This window comes from Protobothrops mucrosquamatus, unplaced genomic scaffold (genome assembly GCF_001527695.2).
Source record: "Protobothrops mucrosquamatus isolate PMUCROS unplaced genomic scaffold, P.Mucros_1.0 scaffold856, whole genome shotgun sequence".
In the NCBI taxonomy this organism is placed as follows: Eukaryota; Metazoa; Chordata; class Lepidosauria; order Squamata; family Viperidae; genus Protobothrops; species Protobothrops mucrosquamatus.
In genome coordinates, this window is record NW_015387111.1 from 306,351 (window position 1) to 330,019 (window position 23,669).

Below are 23,669 nucleotides of genomic sequence, written 5' to 3' on the forward strand. Positions count from 1 at the left end.
GTCCTTCTCTTCATTAAACTAGACATACCCAATTCCAGCAGCCGTTCCTTATATGCTTTAGCCTCCAGTCCCCTAATCATCTTTGTTGCTCTTCTCTGTACTCTTTCTAAAGTCTCAACATCTTTTTCAACATCTTTTTTACATTTTGCTAGACACCCAATTCTCACAGTGCTGTCTAATATCTACCCGTGTAGTATTTACCCGTGTAGTATGGCTGTAGTATTATTTATAGGTTGCCTTTTATTGATATTATGAGTATTATTATTCTGTTGCTTTGCATGTACACTGAGAGCTTCTGTACCAGAGACAAATTCCTTCTGTGTCTAATCACACTTGGCCAAATAAAGTAATCAATTCAATTCAGTTCAAAAGACTCTCCCTGTGTCTAGTTGTCCTGGTACACAATGTCCTGTAGCACTTTCCCGAGGGAAGGAGTTAAAAAAGTTTATGTCCAGGATATGAGGAGTCTGCAGTCTGCAGGTCTCAGCCCTCCTTCTGACCCATGCAATATGTAGAACTTCTATGGAAAGAAGACAGGTTTGCGATTATTCTTTCTGCAGTCTTGCTTATCCTTTGGAGTCCGTACCTGCCCCGTTTGATTGCTGTACTAAACCAGACAATTATAGAAATAATAATAACAGACTCAATAAAATTAAAACTAAACAAATTTAATATTTTTGTAATAAACAGCAAAAATAGTGATTAAAATTTTGATTTTTAGGAAGTTATAAATGGGCCAGGGATCCATAGAAATTTGAAATAAGAGTTTTGAATTTATAAAAGCTCCTTCTGGTGGACTTTTTTTTAAAAAATAAAATTTTAAAAATTGAACACTAGAGGAAGCTAGAGCAAACTGAAGATTACAATTAAAGGAGACGGGCACATAAACTCAACTTACAATTACAGAATGAAGCAAACTATTCTAACACTGGACATATTGAAGGATATCTTTGAACAATGGAATCAGAAGTTAATCTTAACAGTGTCAATAGAGACATCTGCCTCTATGGAATAATTGTGTCTAAAAGACGTTATGGAAGAGGAATAAGTTCTACTTGAAAAGACTAAGTCTGAATTGAACATGGATTTATAAATTACAGGCTACAAGAATTACATGGAAAAAGTTGCTACACTGGACATACAAAAGAAACAGGCTGCTGTGTTAATAATTAAAATGGATATACAAACAATAAACTAAGAGAGTGACTTGTATAATTTTTCTATATTGGATTTACCAAAGAAGCTTGTTAAAGTTCTGAAGAATCTTGTGAAATGGAAGAGTAAAAATGAAAAGAAATCAAGTTTTACAAAAAATTATTTAAATGAACTAAAAATTAAGATAACGGAAGTAAAAAGGAAGGAATTTAAGTTGGTTTATTTGATCAAGGATAAAACAGATATGTTGTTATCTCTGAAAACACTTAATGGCCTTTTGATGACACTAATATTGAAATGATGTCTTATGTATTTGTTTATAAATAAAAGATGGGGTACGGGAAAAATCATTTGTTGTATTTAAGAAAAGGTGTTAAGTTATTAAAATTGTTAATACTTGTGATGAAGGTAGGAAGCAACTTCTTTATATATTTTTCTTTTTACTTATTTTTAATTTTCTATTTCTATTTCTCTTTTTTCCTTTTTTATTTCTTTTCTGCACCTTCTACTTTCTTTTTACTAAATTTTATTTTAGATTGTATTAGTTTTTATTCTTGTAATTATAATCTTTTATAAAATTATTATTGAAAAACCAATATCCTGCTTGCCAATTTATTGGACAATTTGCTTTTCTACTTGTTAGAAGTATGTCAAATTCATTGGTTTCATTAAATATCTCATGTTTCAATATTCTCACTCTTTTTTACTGAATATACTGTATATTTATATATAGATCAATTTCAATCTTAATTCATGAAAACAGCACAGAGCATGGTGTTTAAAATTTCACTCCCTATCCCTTTTGACACAAATTCTGTGATTAAAATGTACAGTAGCTACATTCATTATTTCAAGCACAAACATGGATAAACATCTTCTGATGTTGAATTTGGACAGAAGCCTGCTCCATATTGGTCAAACTGAATGGATGCCAAAATACACACTATTGTCCTGTGATTCCCTCCCAACTCACCATTACCAACTGCAGCCAATCATGCAGCTAAACACTAGAGAACAACACGATATCAAGCTACATCAACTAGAGGATCCAAAGAATGCAATAAAATATGTCTTTGTTGTGCATTACCACAATTACTACTTTGCCCTTCAGTTAGATATCTGAATTTTTTTAAGCCAAAGCAATAATGTTTATGTTGAGTATTTCCATTTTGGACCATTTTATGATTACACAAGGCTTCAAAATTCATTATTCTATTCAAGTTACATTTATTAGGTTATTCTGATAAATGTATTCCAGCAAACTGTATGAATAGAACAGGAATAATTATAAATGTGAGCGCCATATGAGCTTGTGGGTGTTTGGAAATGTGAACATAACATGTTACTGATGCAAACGGGAGCTTCAAAGCCCTTTCAGCTATCTTGGAGGCATCTGCTTTCTCCATTTATTTTTACTTCACGGCTTTTAAAACAGTCACTGCTTTTTAGGGTGTGATCAATTTACTCAAGAGTAAGACTTCAGGGTTGAGATTCAGGGTTCTCATACTGAAACTTATTTCACAAGAGAAACAACAGCATGTCTTACTTATTCCCAATAACATTCCCTGCAGGCAATCTATTTTAAATAGATTGTCAGCCGCCCTGAGTCCTACGGGAGAAGGGCGGGATATAAATTCAAATATAAATAAATAAATAAATAAATAAATAAAAACGGAAACAAGGGAATTTCTGCTACTCCCAGTGACAAGGTTAAATTCCAGTATGATGCCTTCAGCATTTCTTAAATAATAGTAAGAATACTGGAACTGTTCCATGACCCTTTCAGTTTCTGCATAACTGCATATCACGATAGTCCCTTTGAATCTCTTGTGGTTTAATATTTAAACCAGCAACTTTCTTTAGTGCCAAGGGGATTTGAAAATGTTTTCCTATCTGCCTTTCTCTTAAAGAATTCATATATACTGCCTCCTGAGGAGTAGAAGAAGAATGGACAATCTTAAGAAGACATCACTACTGTCCTTTATCATTCAACCTGGATCACATCAGCTCCAGTCAACATGATGATTGTGGGAACTGCAAACCAATTTATTTGGAGTACACCAGGCTGCAGAAGGATGCCCTAGGGTGAGATCAGACATGTGGATTACATGTTAAATATTTAAGTTGGTGAAATATTTTTGTTTAAAATGAGCCCAGATGAGCTCACATATTCACTAGGAGTGATGCCATATGAAGCAATGTCTGAAATACATCTTGTTTGACACTGGCTGACTTCACTCATTGTGCTGAGCTGTAGGTTGTATAACCATTGTTAGTAAAGTAGGACAATTAGACTAATTCATGTTTTTGGGCTAGTGGGCAAATTTATAACTCCAAGAGCATGGCATGGGCATTGCCAGTCTTACCGACGGTGTCTCGTACGGTAGCGAATGTTGTGGGTAGTTAAATGGTCTTCCGTTCGTCCAATCCAACAAGGAGTGGTGAGAGAGATGGTAAAGTCGAATGGTAACAGAGAGGGGTGGGGTTCTAGCCTACTGGTTTAAATTTTTTTCTCTCTGTTTTCGTGATCAGACATCAAAGAATGGTAAAGGGGAAAACCCGTGCTTTCTACGGGCCTAAATACATTCTAAGAATAAAAGTGATGTTTAATCCTGATGCTTTGCTTCATAACATACAAGCTTCCCATATATTTATTTCATTTTTTAAAAAACCCTGAATCTTAACAAAGTAAGAAGTAGGGCAGGGGCTCCCAACCCCCAGTTCAGGGACTGAAACCGGGTCGCACAGCTGGAGGTGAGTGGTCGGTAAGCAGACAAAACTGAAATCATCCTCCCCCCCCCATAGTCCATGGAAGAATTATCTTTCACAAAACTGGTCCCTGCTGCCGAAAAGGTTGGGGGCTACTGAAGTAGGAAACTTATCAGATACTAAGGAAGGCATTGGCAGGCATATTGGCATCCATGGGCCTCAAACTGAGAAATCAAGCACTAATTTATCAATTTCTAAATTCACGCAAAATGCAAAATATAACAATCCAACAAAATATGGTTTCCGAAAATAGAAAAACACAATCAATGACAAAAGAAGCATTCAGTTCTGTCACTAAGATAGAGTTGGATATATATAGTCACACAAGCAAAACTGTTACTTTAGGAAAAACCTGCAGACAACCGATACTTTAAGAAGTCAAGCAGACTCTGATTCTTCCATTAGTTTCACTAAAGAGAATATTGATTATACTATAAAACTTTCTATTTCTGAAGCCTTAGCATCTTTCATAGCTGAAGGATTGAAAAACATACTTAGAATTCATTCACAGAAATCTGGGTTAAATTGAGGTTAGGTATGGGTCCACAATGAAGAACATCTATTAAAATTTGCAAGTTGCAAAGTTTTTTTTATTGGCTTTCATTGCAACCAGAATTGGATCACTATTATCCCTATGTTGGAAGTACATAAATTATAATGGAGTTAAAAGTTACCTAAGCTATATCCATGAAATCATGAAGATAACTTGAAAATTAAATCTTCAAGTTAGGGAATGGAAACTATGCTGGGAGACGTCTCCTGTGTATGACCACTGTATTCAGCTCTTGGAGATTCAAGAACTTCCCTTAGATTAGGCTGCTCTGATTATATTATCATAATTTTTACTCTTCAAAATCTTTCCATTATCAGTCACTTACAAATATTATAGGCACCCTCAGGAAGGGCTGGACACACAGATCAAGTCACTCCATCTGTCCTTTAAAAGGTTCACTATGTCTAAGAGCAGCTTCACCTTACATACTGAAGATGAAGCACCTTACTATGACATATTAAACCCCTTAGCAACCAGATAAGTATGTATACGTGAAGTGTGTGATGTAACAGCACATGCAGAATTCAATGGCATAAGAAAAATAATTCAGGAAGACAATAACCCCCACACTATTGAAGTTCCTTTTGTAATTTTACTTGTTAGTTCAACACCTTCATCAAACTTTTTCTGTCCGAGATAAAGTTCATTTGTCCAAGACTGGCAATGGCCTCCTTCCAGATCCACAATTAAGTAATTATACACTTGAAGGATTTATTTATTTATTTTTAAAAAAATTAGATGGCTGCCCAGGTTGTGCAGTACAACTCTGTATGGCTAGCAACAATAATAAAATCACAAACCTAGAAGAAAAATCAAGAAAAACCAGGGACCTAATCCATCATCTGCATCTATTCATCTATGCAATCTATGGACGCCCACGTTAACATCCCAATACCCAAGGAAACATCAGTTGTTTATAGCTAACCAGATGGTTAAGATAGTGGAAGACTGCTGGATCTCAAGGGGATGGTATTCCACAAGGCAAGGCTGCTATGGAAAAGGCATGCTTGCTAAGTTCCACTAGGGAAAGGATCCAGAATGTGTTCCCTGGGTCTGATCTGATGGAATGGACAAATACCTTCAGGGAGAGGTGGACCCACAAATAAACTGGCCCTGTGCCATAGAGGGGTTTAATTGATAACTAACACCCTGGAATGCATGTTGAAGAAAAACTGGGAGCCAATGCAGCTCACATAGCAATGATATCACATGGCAAACCGAGGGGTGTCCAGTTCTGCACAAGCTATAACTTCTGGGTGGCTTTAAAGAGCATATAGCTTATTTTTACATTTGATAGTAGATAGGTACCTAGTAGTTAAGAAGGAAATTGGCATCTCTGTGTACAAAAAGGGTTGTTATCAACTCTGCAAATAACTAATGAATAAAGCAATAATTAAGAAGAACAGCAGTAGTAGCAACTTTGAAAGGACAGCTAAATGATACAATGTAGTACATTTGTTTTTGATACAGCATGACGTACAAACATTTACTTAGAATACACATGATGTACTCTGTTCTTTTTTTCTGTCTATTTTTATCAATGGCTAATGCGGCTCGGCAAAATGCAGTGTCCAAACTACTATTCTGTTGAGTCAAAATAGGTACAGGTAGTCCTTGACTTACAACCAGTTGCTTAACAACCAAAGTTATAATGGACCTCCTCAGAGCTACTTACAGCCCGTTTTTGGAGATATGGTGGCTGCACTCCACCTCTTAGTCACATGATTACATTTAGGTGCTTGGCTACGAGCTCACTTCTATAGTTGTTTACTGCACCCTGTGATTACATGATCATGTTTTGTGACATTTTTGCCAGTTCCTGGCATTTCTGATTTCTGGCAAAAAAAAAAAAAATGGCCTTTGGGGGAAATGGATTCACTTAATTACTGCTGCCTTCACTTAATGACTGTCATGCTTGTTTAGAACCATCATAAAAAATGATCATTATTTCAAATCCAGTCTGTAATGTCTCAACTTATGACTGCAATGACTTGCAACCATAATTCCAGGTTCAAGTCAAGGACTACTTGTAGATGTAAAAAATGCATACCTGTACAAAACTTAAGAAAGAGTATTGTTTATATAGTCTGAAGATAAGTTTTTGTTTTATGAAGAGTACTGTTATTTTATATTGCATGCATATAGTGTACACTTTATTCCCTGTAGAAGAGCTTTTCTCAAAATTGTGAGTCCACAGTTCCCAAGCCACATTTTCTAGATTTCAGTCTTGGAAATTAAGAGGTCATAATATTCTGAAGATCTTCTCTAATTTTATATTCTTCAATAATTTGGAACTTCAACTTTGGCACTGTTCAAGCAGCAGTGACCACACATTGGCTGAAGATTATGGAAATGGAAATTCAATACATATGGAAGAAAGCTGTTTCAGATTTTCAGCTACTGGACTATTTTAGAACTCTGACTATTCTTTAATAGAAAAGTATAATCCTTAACAAAATTGAAAATACTTTTTAAAATCAAGGAGTTCAATCAAAGCAATTTCAATTGCTCAGAGTCTGCCAATTAAAAGTATTTCTTGCATTCTTCTAATCATTTAATCCAACTGAAGCCTTTACAACATTTTAGAAGTAATCTAAAGTAAATTTTAATATCTATTCTTTGCAACCAAAGTAGATTTTAATGTCTATTCTTTGCAAGCAAATAGATTTTAATGCCTATGGTATGTAGACCTGGCATTCAGACATAATTATTTAGCACATATGTTTAGCATATTTTTTGTTAACAGAATAAATCACCATCACATAAATTACTTACATTTCTGTCCTCCAAAAACTTAAGGGCTTTTGCAATATTGTTCAGCTGAAAAATACGATGGGTTGAAGACTTGTACTCGTGCAGCTAAAAGAAAATCAGAATGGATTGAAAAGAAGTCTAACAGTTCTTTATGCTATTATGTATTCACATCAGTCCCTGCCTTTTTAAATTTTAGAAACTTATCAATAATTTGGCTTGTGAGCAGAGCCCCCCTTTTTAAAATCTTACAAAGGGTTTGAGGTACTGAATGCCTTACAAAGTTTTAAAGCAGTATTTTAATTTATTATTGGTATATTACTCCAACCTGGATTGCCAAAATGAGTAATTCTTTCTCTAAGAGATGCTGGAAATATAACAAACAGATTTTTTGTCACGTGTGATACCAATGTTATAAAGCCCTGAATACTGGGAAATTATTTATAGTACAAAAGAACAGATTTTGAAGTTGTCATTCTATATCTCAACCTGAGATATTTGTATAAAATATCATCAACAATATTTTCCTTCAAACTTTACTAATACTGTATATGATAATGACTGCAAAGATTTTAAATACTTATTTTGGAAAAGCTCTGTAATTCTTTCTTTGGAAGAATAACTAATAACATTATGGGAGTTGTTTTGATGCCAAGAATAACTTCCTAAATAATAATAGTAATAGTAATAGTAATAGTAATAGTAATAGTAAAAAGAAGAAGAAGAAGAAGAAGAAGAAGAAGAAGAAGAAGAAGAAGAAGAAGAAGAAGAAGAAGAAGAAGAAGAAGAAGAAGAAGAAGAAGAAGAAGAAGAAGAAGAAGAAGAAGAAGAAGAAGAAGAAGAAGAAGAAGAAGAAGAAGAAGAAGAAGAAGAAGAAGAAGAAGAATCATAATTTGATTCTAATTGGAAACCATTCTTGGATAACAATGTTATATACAATCGTAACATCCAAGATTTAGGTTTCTTTTTCCATAAAATCCTATTTTTATTTCATCTATAGTTTTCAATATTGATTTACTGTTTATAGTTCTGCTAGCGTTTTGCACTGTGTTAACAAAATATGTTCAAAGATCAGTAAGAAAACTATCTTCACATTACCTTTTGTTTTCTTGTATGTTTTTATATCCTTCTCTTTTATGTATAGTATTTATATCTATATCTATTTTTTCCATTCAATTATTTCCAATTCTTGAAGACTGTTTGGACAAGTCCCTGCAGTTTTCTTGCCAAGGTTTGTCAGAAGTGGTTTGTCATTGCCTCCTTTCTGGGAGAGAAAGTGACTGGTCCAAGGTCACCTAGCTGGCTTCACTTTATTGTGTGTATTTATACGTATCTTTGTGTATACTGCACCTCTAAAATAGGATTTTAGTTCAGCTTATTTTTGGATTATGGACTCAGAACTAGTCTAATGTGGCTCTTAAGACAAGAGAAATTGCACACCATTGCTTCAGAACAATATGTGCCCATATACAAGAATGCAAAGATCTCAAAAAAGAAACTTGAGGTCAAAACACATATACAATTTACATCGTACCGAAATAAGAAATAATTTATACAATGGTGGTTCATAGTTCCATAATATACAGAATTTATGTAGTTTCTTATACCCAGCCCCCACGCAATAACTGCCAGTCAAGTTTTGTATGGAGGTCAGACTTCCCATACCCTGTACAAACTCTGCCTCTGGTGCCCATACAGTAAACAAAGCATGTGTCTCCCTTTTCTGGCTCAATGGTTTAGCCAAGAACGTGGCCCAAATAACCCTAATATCCTCAGTCCATTGAAGGCTCTCAAGCTGAAAGCACTCTGGAACACTTTGTCTTCCACTCCAATGGAACATAAAAATGGGCAGTGTCCCGATCCACCCTTATGTCCACCACATATACCCTCTGGTCCAGGACAAGAGTCCTCAATGTCTGTAGAATTTGCTCTTCTGGCCAAACATCACCAGGGACATAAATTATTACACTCGACTTTACCTAACTATTCTGGTCCTCACACCACTTAGTAATGATGGTGGGGTCCATTTTGCTCACCTGGCTCATATCCCTATGTGAGACCACCTGCCCTTCTCCTCCAAAGGGGAAGGCCGGACAGGACATCCCAGATGAGCCCCCATGTGTAGCGCCACCCCTGTAGGGACCACTTAAGTCCGGACCCTCCCGACCTCCCCTCCAAGTGGCCACCAGCCCAAAGATGTCTCTCATGTTGGTGCCTCTGCCTAACAGGGCATGTAACATGGTGGTATTCAGTCACGATCAGCAGCCATGAAACACTTCAAAGAACTTCCAGGCATTGTTTTCCTAAAAAGTCTTTTATTTAGGTTACAACATGTCAGCACACCGAAGGGATGCTAAGAACTAAATTCTCTTCCTCTGAGCAATTAATTTCTCAGCATGTTCCCTCCCTAAATTTGTTGTCATATGTCACATTATCCAATTAGTGTGAAAGTCAAAGGTTTCCTTCCTCTTTCTTTCCTGGCTCCCCCCCCCTCTTTGCTCTGCATTAACCCTAAAAATACCAGACAGTTCTGCATATTGTCAAAGCAAGAATATACAGTATTTGCAGTGTTGATGGTCGGTGATGGTCGCTCTCTCTCAACATTGACTCACTTGGGATGGTGGTTGATCTCAGGCAATAAGAACTTACAGGGAAGATGGTAATCAATCTCTAATGACAACAACTTGCCCACAATGATGTTAATCAGCTTCTGGTGATGGTAACTTGCCTAGAACGATGGCAGTCAGTCTCTGGTGACAGCAACTTGCCTAAAACAATGGCGATCAGTCTCAGGTGACAGCAACTTGCCTAAACCAATGGTAGCTAGTCTCTGGTGGCAACAACTTGCTCAGAACGATGGCAGTTAGTCTCCTCCTCTCAGCTGGCCTCATTCTCACCCCAACTCCGCTACACTTCCTTTTGGTTAGGTCAGATTCACTCATATATGATCTTAAGTGTACCCACTTGGAAGAAAACATGGATAGGATAGGGTTGACAATACACACTTTCTAACACTTGCTATGTTGGTGCAGTTACATTAATTGCACGAAACCCAGGATTCTATCTGGCTTAGGAAACATTTCAGATCCTTTTAGAAAACAGAAATCTACCAAGTTTTATTTTATCATAAATTCAGTCCTACAGTATATATTATACATACCAGATTTTGTCCAGACAGCACTTCCAGTAATGCCATCAGAATTTTGCCATCTTTAATATCAACCAGCAAATCTTTAACTTCCAGAGGGGGGCTACACTGTGGGGAAAAAGGGAAATAATTTAATAATAGCTTTGGAGTGTGCATCCCTCTATATCACGGGTGTCAAACTCGCCACGTCACGTGATCTGTCGTGACGTATCATGACTCTTTTTGCATTGCCGGTAATGGGGTGGGCGCGGATTTGGTATGATGAAACCAGCCCAGGGGCCAACGGTTTGACATCCCTGCTCTATATCAATCAAATCAGTCAGTCCCCATCCAGAAGAAAAAGACTGTCAAACAAAACCTCTGAGAGTAAAACTGGCAATGTTTAGGAAACAAAGGAAATATTTGAGTTTAATTAGGGCATTTTGTAATTTTTGGGCGAGGAGGCATCTTTGAAAAAAAGGAACTTCACACAGAGGCTTATCAAAAAATTACAGTATATCCTGTAACAGAAACAAATGTTTGCTTATTGTCCACAGATATTAAGTTATTTAGCAATTTCAATGGATTTGAATCATTAGCAATTACTGATGTGAAAAATTTCTATGATTTTTTAGGACTATCATATTTGGGTTGCAAAAATACAAACAATCAATATAGGATAGCAAATAGTTGTTTGTATTTCTTTACTGCCATTTGTCAGGAAGTCTCTGAGAATCAGACATAATTGAATGGAAGGAAAAAAAGATCTCTGGAGCCCATCTAGAACTGACCCATTATTTTGCCTTTATAAATAAGCTTTTATTTATTCGTAGCTGGGAATTCTAGGAGTTGAAGTCTATACCTCTTAAACATGCCAACTTTGAAAAATACTGCTCTTAAGTAAATATCTCAAATTTGCTGGGAGGCCATCAGCTTTTTGTCTTCACTGTATTTAAAAGTGTCTTTGGCATTTTTTAAGAACAGAAGCAAATTAAACTTGATTCTTTGGGACAGTATTTATGAATTTTCTTAGCAACATTACGGTAGTGATTTATCATTGTCGTCTTCTGAATATTTTTTAACTTCTAAGTCTAGTCCAGAATGGGACAACTCATCATGGCCAACTTGCCATGGCCAACTCACCATGGCCAACTTGCTGAGAAATAACTCACTGCAGGAAAAGTTAACAATTCAATTTAATTATTCAAAATAATTTAAAAATATTTAAATTTTTGTCCTTCTCATTTCATTTTGTCCTTTCTTTGGCATACTTTCTTTAATGATTCTATTCCTCCATTTCTTTGATATTAGTGTAACTCTTGTCTTGTGGGAGTTGTTCCAAGGCATACTGACCATGATAAGTTATCCCATGGCGAGTTGGCCATGGTAAGTTGGCCATGTTGAGTTGGCTGTGTCAATTGGCCATGGCGAGGTGGCCGTGGCGCGATGGCCACAACAAGTTGTTCTAGACCTGTCTAGCCAACAGTTCCTTATTCAAGTACTAGCAGGGTCTGTCCTTGATTAGCTTTCTAGATTCACCAAAGATGGCTAAGGTACTAAATAAATTACCTAAGGTTTCACCTGCTCTCCTGTTTACAGACCTCACTTTTCAGAGAAACGAACAGTGTACCAATATTTATATAGCTTTCTTACCTTTTCCAAATGTAAATTAATCCATCGGGTAAAAGTCCTTTTCTGCACATTTTCCCTTTCCACTAGAGAAAAAAAAATAAGTTAATGAAAGAAAAGTGTCTATTAAAAAGACAATACTTCAAATTTAAAATACTTATTAAAATATGCTTTCATACCACAAAAAGGACAACCTTTGGGGGAAGATGGGGGAATTTTTTTTTAAACAAATAGCGAAACATGGAGGAATGGCAATCTCATCACAAGATGAACAGAAGCATACTTTTTGATCCTATGTTGGAGAGAAGCCAGGGGAGATAAATTTAGCATAACATAGATGGGTTAAACCTACTGAAGAATTAATACTCCTATTTTTCTATTTTCCCTATTCACTATATTTCATAATGACAAGTTTGGAGATTTTGAGAGGGCTTATCCATATGATTTATAAAATCTACCAAACTATAATAAGACAAATATAATCACATTATCCAATTGCATCCCAGATCTCAGATTCCTTGAATCAACAATTATACTAGAAATGCATCAACATATTTTCTTGTTTAGAAAGATCTTCAAACCTGTAAAAAGTAGAAAAGGGATAAAGACTGGTACTAAAAGAAAGACAAGGGATTAAGATTTCTTAACCACCCATTCTTCAAACTGTTTCTACCCACTTTTTCAGTTAAAAGAGAAGCAGCGGCTTTAAACCATTGTTTAAAAGATATGGTGACAATTCTGAAACCCAGAAACTGAGTCAAGCCTTAAAACTGAATTGGCAAAATACACTCTTGAAAACACTCACAACTAGGTTCTTAAAACATGATTAGATTTAAGGAAACCCTCCAATAAGGTTATGGTGGTACATAGGACTTCTCATTCCTTTTTATTCCTGAAACAAATTTGTGAAATAGATTCATTGACAGATGTTACAAGATTTTAGGGTTGCCAGGTCTGCTTCCAAAAAATAGCAGACAAGCGGGGGGAGGGGGTGTTAAGTAGTAAAAAAAAGTAGACTGTACAGCTTTAGATTACGTACCATTTCATCATAAAGCTTTTGAATAAAAAAAATGTCCACTATTTTGTGAAAAAAAATAGTGAACATAATGTGAAAAAAGTGGACTGTCCACTCAAATAGTGGACACCTGGCAACCCTACAAGATTTCCCAGTGACTTTGGTAGCTGAGCAATGATTTGAAACTGGGTTTCCCCCATTTTAGTTTCAATGTATCATAGTTTTCACCCTTCACTGTTTTCTCTGGGCCAGTTTTATAGAACTCTCACTATAAATTGCTTGAGTACACAAAGTGTATACATACTCCACAAAGGTTACATGGTCTTAACACATCCTACAGAATATATATCTTTGCATCTACCCTTGTGAAAAGGTGCAGCAAGAAACCAAAATTAAAATTAAATTAGATCAGCCCAGTTTTTAGTTGCAGCTCACATGTATAAAGTTTACAGCCTTTCTTGAGGGATCTGAGGGCATCGAGAGAACAGGAACAAGATTATAAATATTTTAATTACATAGAAAATACAGGCAGGTCGGTTCTTCTAGGCACTATGCCAGAAAAAAAGTAATACTTGTTAGAATACAATAACATAAGCAGGAAAAGGAAAATAGCCTGGTCTAGATTTAAATTTTAAAGAGTTTTGGGTTCCATGAAAACATAAGAAACTCGAGAAACCTCCACCAGAGTTCATTCTTTTTTAATTAAGGCATACAAAAGAAGAAGAATTATAGTGATTTAAGGCAGGGATGGGCACTCAACAGTCTCATTGCATAATTCCCTGACTTCTCTTACATTGCTCCTGCAAATGATCAGTTTAGAGATGAATGAGAAGAGGAAGAAATCTTTGGAAGCCCTGGCCTTCTCTCCAAGTGGCTGCATATGGACCTGCATTGCACTAGCCAGCCTCCATAATTTAAGAAGCAGCAAGCAAGTTTTGGGGCTTTAACTTCATCGGTATGAGTTGCTACCAACAAGAAACGATGGATTTGGGGTATGTGTGTGTGAGCCCCATCTGCAGTTCAAAGAATGCTAGATGGCTGTGTTCATACAATACATTGAACCACTTGTATTCTGTCAACCATACTTTAGTATTGGCAGGGGAGTTATTTCATGTTTATATTTTATTATGATTTAATTTAGAAGGTCAAGGAAGCCCAATTTCATTCAGGCATTCAACAACATCAGGGCAACGTATTATTACTCCTTTTCTTACTGTTCCTTAAATAAGAAGCCTGTGAAGTAGGCAGAGCTGAGAGTCTATTTTTAAATTTTGCATTTATATTTTGCATATGTTTTAATATGAAATAGTGTGGGGTTTTGTTATTGTTCATTTGCTGTTGCTTTATGCCACCTAGGGTCACATAGTTTGGGCAGCCTTATCAATGTAGTTTAATATTTTTCCATCTTAGCAACTTTAAGGTGTATGGATATTAACGCTCAGAAATTCTACCCAGGGAATTATCTATTATGAAATAATTAAAACTGGTCTAAAGCTATTGAATAAGCTTCCATGGTTAAGAGTCGACCAAAATCTCGATCTCCACTCTCCTAGTCTAACATATCACAACTTCACCATACTGATTGCATAGGGCAAATTTACTGAGTTGAGTAAACTCTAGTTGCTAACCATGGGTAAACATGCTGTATAAATACTGCCAGTGTATGACGATGGACATAAGTAGGTTTGTCACCCAACTCAAGATTACTAGCTTAACAAAACGTATATTAATTATGGCTGATTCATCCTACCTTTTAATCTTATTTCAAACTAATTCTTAAGGTGCTGGCCTAGAAACCAGCAGAGAGCAAGTTCGAGGCCCACCTTAGGCAAGAAAACCAGCTGGGTAACGTTCGGCCAGTCACTCTTACTCGGCATAGCCCACCTCAAATAATTGTTATTGTGGGGAAAAAGAGGAAGAATGAACAATATGTATTTTCACCAACTTGGGCTATTTATAAAGTAATAAAGGCTTGATAAAAAATAGATGGATGGATGGATGGATGGATGGATGGATGGATGGATGGATGGATGGATCAGTCGGTCGGTCGGTCGGTCAGTCGGTAGGTCAGTCAATGCCAATTCCTTTGATCCCCTTGGTTCCAGAATGCCTTGACCAGTGTATGCAACCAAGTGACAATGCCTCATGGACATTCTAGAGCCTACCTTGTCATGGTCATCCAAGCTGAGTTGATAAACAAGCTTAATCTCTCCACTCTTTAGAATTTGTGCTGTCTTTGGTTGCAGCTTAATAAGATGATGTTATTTACTAAAAATAACCTCTCTCATTCCAATGAGATTAGAATAGTAAAGTCTAATTTAATTGAAAAATAACTTCATTTGTGTTCTCAATGGCTGTTAAAGTTGCACTGCACAAGATATGGGGTTGCTTACCTATTATTTTTGAGAGCCTACAATGCACAAATATACTGATATTCTTCCCAGCAACCCTCAGTTTTAGCATCCTCTAGGGATATTTTGAAGAGAAGTGGAAATATAGTTTGCTGGATGAGGCTAGTAACACTGGCCTGGAGCAAGAGTCTCTCCAACCTTTTTGGTTCAGTCAACACATTGGGAAATTTGAGAACACACAGTAGCTTGCAAAATGGCTGCTGGGCAACTTATCATTCACAACATAGTAGCATTAAACTCTGTAAGCAGGGTTATTTATCAAATTTAGATATTGCTCATCTCTCAGTGTTACAAAGCATCTAATTAATTAGAACACTACCTGTTATCCTCTCTCAACTATTCCTGCTTACCTTTTCCCTTTTTCTGGAAAGTGACACAGTTAGAAAAACGACTTCAACTTATGAAGTCATTTTATTTATTTATTGGTTTGATTGATATATATAGTCTCCCATCTTAACAAGTGACTTTTGCTGCATTTGAGGCCCAGAGTTATTTTTGTTAAGAGATATTTTGCTTTGCAGTACACCAACTTCTTTTTATTTTTGCTTAATAGGGTTTTTGAAAAATAAAAATAAAATAAAAGATGTAAAGTCAGGCAAAATGCCTGGAGGGCACTAATGGGGAAGTCTGCAAGCATCAAATTAGAGACTCTAGGGCCAGAAGCATTCATCCCACCCAAAAGGATTCTTATAGTGTGAATGGAATAGACAAAAGAAAGGCATTGAATAAATCAAGCTATGCCATGGTTAAGCCAATAGTGGAATTCCAACTCATATAAACACCTTATACAATCTTGTTCTACTAAAAACAAAGGAATGCTGCCAGCACATTAGTATGAATCATCTGCTGGCTATGAATGGACAAAATCTACACATCCACACCTCCTCCACAAACAAAAGTACTAATCTGCTCATGCATATAATCTACAGAGATCTACCATTTGAAAAACAGCATGGCCTGTCCATTTCAGACTTTTTTTTGCAAGCAATTATGACTTTATGATTGTTTTTTTGTGCAGATCCCACTACTACAGTAAAATGCAGAAGCAGTTTGGGGGTTTTGGAATGTAAGATTTCACTGGGTTTCCTGATACTTTTCAAAGAATCCCAGCTCATCCAAAGTCTTTTGAGAAATATAAATGGCAGCCACTAGAAGATGGGGCCAGAATACACAGAGCACTGACTGAGATGCAAAGCATTATGGACAAGATCCAGCAAAGAAGTTATCATCCTTCACACAAATCAGCTTTCTCAAAGGGGATATGTTTCAGCTGTAATTACTTCAGTCCCTGTTACACCCTAATAAACATGTTTATGATAGCAAGGAATACTAACATTTTGGATCCACTGCATTTAGAATGTGTAGGACTGCAAACGAAAAGGCAAAAAGATACATCTAAATTTATATGGCAAGGGAGAAAAAAACAAGAAATAAATATAATGTTACAAGATGCAAAGGAAAAAGGAGGATTGGATTTACCAGATTTAAAATTACATTTAGAAAGATAGAAACAGAAATTATATTTAGAAACACAGAGCCCTATCTATCAAAATGAAATTCAATGGTGAGAAAAATAAGATTCTACATTTAGGCAAGAGAAACAAAATAGGTGGTACCTGGCTCAATAGTAGTAACTGCAAGATGAATCTTGGAGTCCTAGTGGACAATCAGTTCAATGTGAGCCAGCAGTATGTGGCAGCAGCCAAAAGCCAATGCAGTCCTAGGCTGCATTAACAGAGGGATAGAATCAAGATCACATGAAGCATTAGTACCACTTTATAATAAGACCACACTTGGAATAGTGCGTCCAGTTTTGGTCACCGCAATTTAAAAAAATGTTGAGACTCTAGAGTCTAGAAAGAGTTCAGAGAAGAGCAACAAAGATGATTGGGGGCTGGAGACTAAAAATATGAAGAATGATTGCTGGAATTGGATATGTCTAATTTAATGAAAAGAAAGACCAGGGATGACATGATAGCACTCTTCCAATATTTAAGGGACTACCACAAAGAAGAGGGGGTCAACCTATTCCCCAAAGCACCTGAAGGCAGAACAAGAAGTAAAATTTCTATATGCACAGAGGCGGAAAGATTTGACACTACGCATTATGAAGGAATGGTTGGTGAAGTTGGCAGATTTTGTTTGAAATTGATACATTAACCTTTGTTTACAGAAAAGGCATCTACATTTATTGCTGACTGGAAGCTTGTTACAGATTTTTCTCTAAAAATGACAAAAATGAGCTTGTGACATAATGATTCTATAAGATAGATTATAGAAGGCAGAACAATATGGTGTAACTTTAAAGAGGGGTCAAATATATATTTATACTCGTAACAGCAGTGAAGAATATCAGAAGACACTTCTTCATATTCTTTTTCCTTTCTTTTCTATTTTTAATTTTTCCATTTTCTTACACTTTTTGCTTTTTTAATATATAAATTACAATTTTAAAAAGTAAGTGTAAGACTGCAGAATATTGCTTATTTGTATGCTTGCTCTGAAATTTGTATGCATAACTTTTTCCTCAAACAAGCCAGTATCTAAACATTATCTAAATGGTAATTAACAACCCGGTTTGCTTCTGCTTTCTCTAAAAACCTACATGTCATTCCATTCCAGAATTATTTTTGGCTATTGTCAGCGCAATACATGTTTAAAAACTATTCCTGTATTTAAGAAACCTACACAGTTTGCTATAATTTTCCCTGGTAAAAGAGTTATATAAAAATCCTTAATAGGATTGGCTTTTTATAGTTAATTATAGTTAAATGCATCCCAGAATCCTGAAATATATCACACAACTGATAATTATCCTAACCTGTATTACAGAGTTAAGTGTTCTTCTAGCCCTTACTACTCTAGAAGAGCGAAGAAACAAAGCCTGATACATTAAACCTTCAGGAGAAGGTCTGTAGAATATCACTGGCTGGCCGCTAATGTTTATTAGAAATACGATTTTCTGAACAACTTTTGAACATTCCCATTATTAGGAGTTCTTTACCAGACTTGTGTGTTATGGAAACATTTAAAGTACTACTCTAGAGATGCTCATGTTCAATATGAAAAAAATGGCTAGGATGTGGAGAAGGGGAAAAACTGCAGTCAAAGGCAGAACTCAAATCTTTTCCTGTCCCCCCCTCCAATGTCTTAGCCAACATTTGTACTTTGAGCATTAATATGTATTAAAGTACAGAGATGTTTGGCTATGCCCCCTAGATGTACTTAACTGAGGTATAGGCAGGATTAGTATCTCACCAAAAAAAAACCCCAACATTTAAATCCAGTGACTAGGGATATCTGTGGGGTGTCAATCCATTCCATTCCAGATTTATTTTTGGCCATTAACAGTGTTGTTGCCATGCTTGGCATAAATAATGCTGAGGTCCCTGATATCTGCTGCAATACTTAGGACAGAGTCCGCAGTCCTGATTTATGATGCATATTTTCTTATCCCTCCCTCTCTGATATTTTGTAGTTGCCTTATATACCCGTGGGTATTGTTGTTGTAGAGGAGATGCTCTTCTCTCTCATTAAAGGCCTTGCTTCTTTTGAACAGAGTGTAGAAGATTCCCCTTTGATCAACCATTTTGGAAAGACTGACCTTACGTCAAGGTAGTGGGAGAGAGAACGGGACCTTTCAGTATTCCCTCTGACATCATGTCTTCCTTCTTCTGAAGACATTTAGGGCTGGGTAGGCAGTAGCAAAATAGATAATGTGAAATGCAGGTTAGGAAAAAAGGCTTGCTGGAAGCAAAGGAGAAAAGTGCCTGCAAGTCACAGAGTTACCAAACTATTGAATCTGCTTATAAGCACGTGTCACTACTTTAAGAAAGTAGGTTGACTTTGCACTTTAGAAAAATGACATGAAAACTCAGAAGTCTGGGTTATTTTTTAAATTCTCAATATCTTAATTTGCTCTACTATTTATAGAGATTCCAAACTGGAGCAAAATGTTTTGTCAATTAAAGCAAAGCAAATTTACATTTGTCCCAGGAGTCATGCAAAAGGCCATGTCCCTGATGGCCTGTCAAGGAAAGCAATCTTTGTTCATAAAATAAATTTCTAGATTGAATTGCTATTATGTTTTTGATTAGAAATGCTATCTGTCCTGGATCTGTAGATAAAGCCAAGCATCCCATATCCTTTGTGCCTTATGAAGTTTTTTTAATGGCACCATTATCATATCACTGTAATTTTTTTAGGAGACTGTACTTTTTACACAAAATGGAGCTGTATGTTTGAGCTTGGCTAGATTCCACATTAAAATGCAATCCACCAGTTCCTGAAACAGCAGCAAAGTAGGTCAACATAAAATTTGCTGTTCTAATTGCTGAATTATTCTGCTTCAGTAACAAGGAGGGAATAGTGTTGTTTCTACAGTTTTAAAAAGGGGAAAGTTGGCAAATTCCCTTGGTTTCATATTTAGTCCCACCAAGCATCACTTGCTTATTGAAAAGGTAACCACCAGTCACTCCCTGATATTTCACTTCCTGTTTCTCTTCCACAAATGACCTATTGGCCAAGCTATTTTGGATGGGGTTTAGTACTCTTTCAAAAGAGGTGAAAGAACCATGTTGAGAAAAACAGACCCACTGACAGGTTACAGGAGGAACATTGTGGGCACTCCCTCTTTATATCATGCCTTTGCTTCATGCCTGTGATCTGTCTGATGGGCCACAGAGCCAGTTGCTCTCTGTGATTGATCAAATAGGAGTTGGGCAGACAGGGTGAACACAGGAGGGACAATCAATAATGATTGATTTCCATTCTCAATTGCAAAGGCAGTATTGAAAGCATCCGATGGAATGGGACAGATGGAACTCCTTTCTTACTAACATGCAAGTAGTCCTCCGTTAACAACAGTAATTGGGATTGGGAAGCCATTGTTAAGCAATGTGGTCATAAAGTGCAAATGCACATGATCACACTGATTTATGACACCAGTCTCTACACTTCCAGAAGCATTTAAACAAATTCCACAGGGTAGTTTAGCGCAACATCATGTCACTGCCATTTGTGACCTCATTCTGGTTTCCTCACTGACTTTATTGGTCAAGGAGTCAGCAGTGAAGGTCACAAATGGCAATCAAGTGACTGTAGGACAATGCAACTGTCATAATTGTGAGCCAGTTGCCAAGTGCCTGAATTACAATCACATGATCAGGGGGATGTTGCAATGGCTGCTGTAAGTTTCCTTGTTCAGCACTGTCGTAAATTTTAATAGTCACTGAACAAATGGGCATTAACCAAGGACTACCTGTAACAGAAAAAGTGAAAAATACAGCCTTGAGAAATGTCTCCTTGGCAGATACACCTCTAATGAACTCACTGTGGTGGAACCAGCAACATAGAGCTGGCAGAATCTGGCTCTCTTTCCTGACTTAAATCAAACTTCTGTAAAACAAAGGATTACAGTTCAAGAGAGAGCTAGTCCTATTTTTAGGCACATATAACACTTTCTTAAAGATTGTGCCAAAGCCATGTTTAAACAACAGGTGTGGCAATCTTTCAGTTCTAAACTCATTTAGAAAAAGAACCCATGTAAGATCTGAGAAGCCCTTGCATTGCTCTGATCAGGCAGATGCCTCTGGAAAAGACATGTCTGGTTTCTCCTGCAGCTGAGCCAAAGGCATCAGGAAGGGCACCTGCCAAGTAATCAGAGGGTTATCTGGCTGAACTCAACAAACAGGGATCACTATAAGAAAAACTGGTCAACTGATTAATACCCATTCTTTTTGCTGATAATTAAGTGGCCAACTGTTTTCATTAGAGCTTGTCCAAAGCAAGCATTAATGATATCACAATTATGGTAATATAATAGCAGAGATAAAATTTATATTAGATTGCTATTGCATTCTATTGTATTACATTATATTATATTCAGTCTGGAGAACATGGATAAATGACACAAGACAATAGGTAGCTTTAGTTGAATAAACTAGTTAATAAAAGGTCCTAAAGTACTGGTAGCCTTCAACTTACTTAGTGACCATTCAAAGTTACAACCACACTGAAAAAAGTGACTTGTGATCATTTTTCACAGTTACGACCATTGCAGCATCCCCATGGTCATGTGATCAATATTCAGATGCTTGGCAACTGACTCATATTTATGACGGTTGCAGTGTCCCGGGGTCATGTGATCCCCTTTTACAATCTTCTGACAAGCAAAATCAATGGGGAAGCCAGATTCACTTAACAACCATGTTCCTAACTTAATTTAACAACTGCAGCAAGAAAGGTTTTATAACGGGGTAAAATTCACTGAACAAATGTTTCACTGAGCAACAGAAATGTTGTGCTCAATTGCCTTCGTAAATTGAGGACTACCTGTACAGCATACACTACTGCCTCATATGTTCGTTGAATATAGTAGTTGTCTCTAATATGGTACTCAAAAGACTTACTTGGAGCCCATCACACTTCTTCTTCCATATTACTTTTTAATTGCTCTGATGACATAGTAGGTTTTGATACTGAAGAATTATAGGATAATTTCAAATTTTTTTACAAACTTTCTGTCATGCAGTACAGGGGAGAGGAGATAGTACAGTCATATTAATCAGTAAACCTAAATATGGTAAAGCATCTCCAGTCATACTTTTCTGGCAACTGCATCCATGAAGTTTTCTTGGTAGAATTAGAACTGAAAGTCCCTAGTTATGCCCCATTCAAATACTAAACAAGACTGAGGTCACTTACAATAGGCTAATTATTACTACTTGCTGAGACATATAGAAAACAGATAATAGAATAACAGAGATTGAAGGAACCTTTCAGGGGGGGAGGATGGAAGGTAGAAACATTTATAAAATGATAGCAATGTAGGACATAGCTGGATACTCAACACTAGTTCATAGAAAATGAACTAGTGTTGAGTATTCAGCTATGTCCTACATTGCTACTATTTTATAAATTTTGCTACCTTCCATCCCTCCCCCCCATCTATTTTTACTGAGAGTGCCCACAATATATTTTAAAAATTGCAAATGGACCATCTGGTCTTCCAAAAGTAGATGATTTGTGGGTTACATAATGGTATGGGACAACTGTACCAATTATTTTATTCTGCTAATAACTGAGCATGCAGAGTTAATAAGAATTCTTCCCCACGTTCAACAAGTTTTAAGTCTACAAAATAAATGCATATTTTAAATATTTATCTTCAACAATGTCTAAAGTAGTATTTGAATGCCAATTTCCTGAAAGTCAATCCCCACCTATAGAACAAACGAACCATTCATATCTCTTATCTTTCTCAACTTTCAACACTCTGGTACATAAGTAATGTGAAACATGCTAACAATTTTCAACGGTGCTCTCTTAACATATTTTATAACCTTGTATTATTTATTCTTAATTGCTTACAAACACTTTTGACTTCACAATACAGATACAGTAATTGTGGGAGGTGGGGTGGTTGTAAAATGAGCTATTTTATTACTTCTCTCAAATAATTAATGAATATGGCAAAAATCTGTTCTATAGAAAAACAGCAAACAAAACCATGGCTTTTCAATGAAAGCCAAGCATTCATATTCAAAGATATGAAAACAATTTAAAGTAAAACAAAATGGCTATTGAAATAACACTGAAGAAGAATGAAGAAGCTGCATATTGACGAGAATACTGTAGCCTTTACATCATACTATACCAGCTCAGAAGTAAATTTCAATGCATGAATGACAGAAAATCAGAACACACTTTTGTGTACTTTGGAATTAAAAGAATTATTGGCCTGAGTATTTCAAACTCCTTTACAAGCACTCTGTTGCAGAGAACACTGCAGTATAACCACCATTTTTGATGGGCCAGATGAACCACTGAAAAATGTGAAGCCAGAATCACTGATATAATCACTCAATTAAAAAAAAGAGAAAGGTGCTGGAGCTGATAAAATTACTGTAGAAATACTAAAGGCTGGTGGTTTTATGCTAATTTATTTGCTTCACTCACTCCTTCAAATGATCTGGCAGTTTAAGAAAATATCAAATCTGTAGAAACAAGAAATAATTGTTTCAGTTTTCAAGGAAAAAGACAATGAGAAATGCAAGAATTACTATGGAATTAATTTGTTGTTAATTGTAGGCAAGATATTTATGAAAGTAATCCAAGAAAGAGCCAGTTTGGTGCAGTGGTTAAAACAATAGGCTGGAACCAGGAGACCATGAGTTCTAGTTCCACTTTTGGCAGCGCGAGATACTGGATTTTTTCAGTCAGACACTCTCTCTCTGACTTACCCATGTTTTCCCGAAA

At 36.3% G+C, this 23,669-nt stretch overlaps 1 protein-coding gene across 1 annotated transcript in view; it reads right to left on the bottom strand.

The window, feature by feature from the left end:
- CLMN (calmin) overlaps positions 1 to 23,669 on the bottom strand; it is a 78,191-nt gene that overhangs the window by 28,569 nt on the left and 25,953 nt on the right. Inside the window, exons 2-4 of the mRNA XM_015819068.1 lie at positions 12,009 to 12,070; positions 10,389 to 10,484; positions 7,253 to 7,336 (exon numbers count right to left, since the gene is read on the bottom strand). Coding sequence (XP_015674554.1) covers positions 7,253 to 7,336; positions 10,389 to 10,484; positions 12,009 to 12,070 — 242 coding nt within the window. The remainder of the gene's footprint in view (positions 1 to 7,252; positions 7,337 to 10,388; positions 10,485 to 12,008; positions 12,071 to 23,669) is intronic.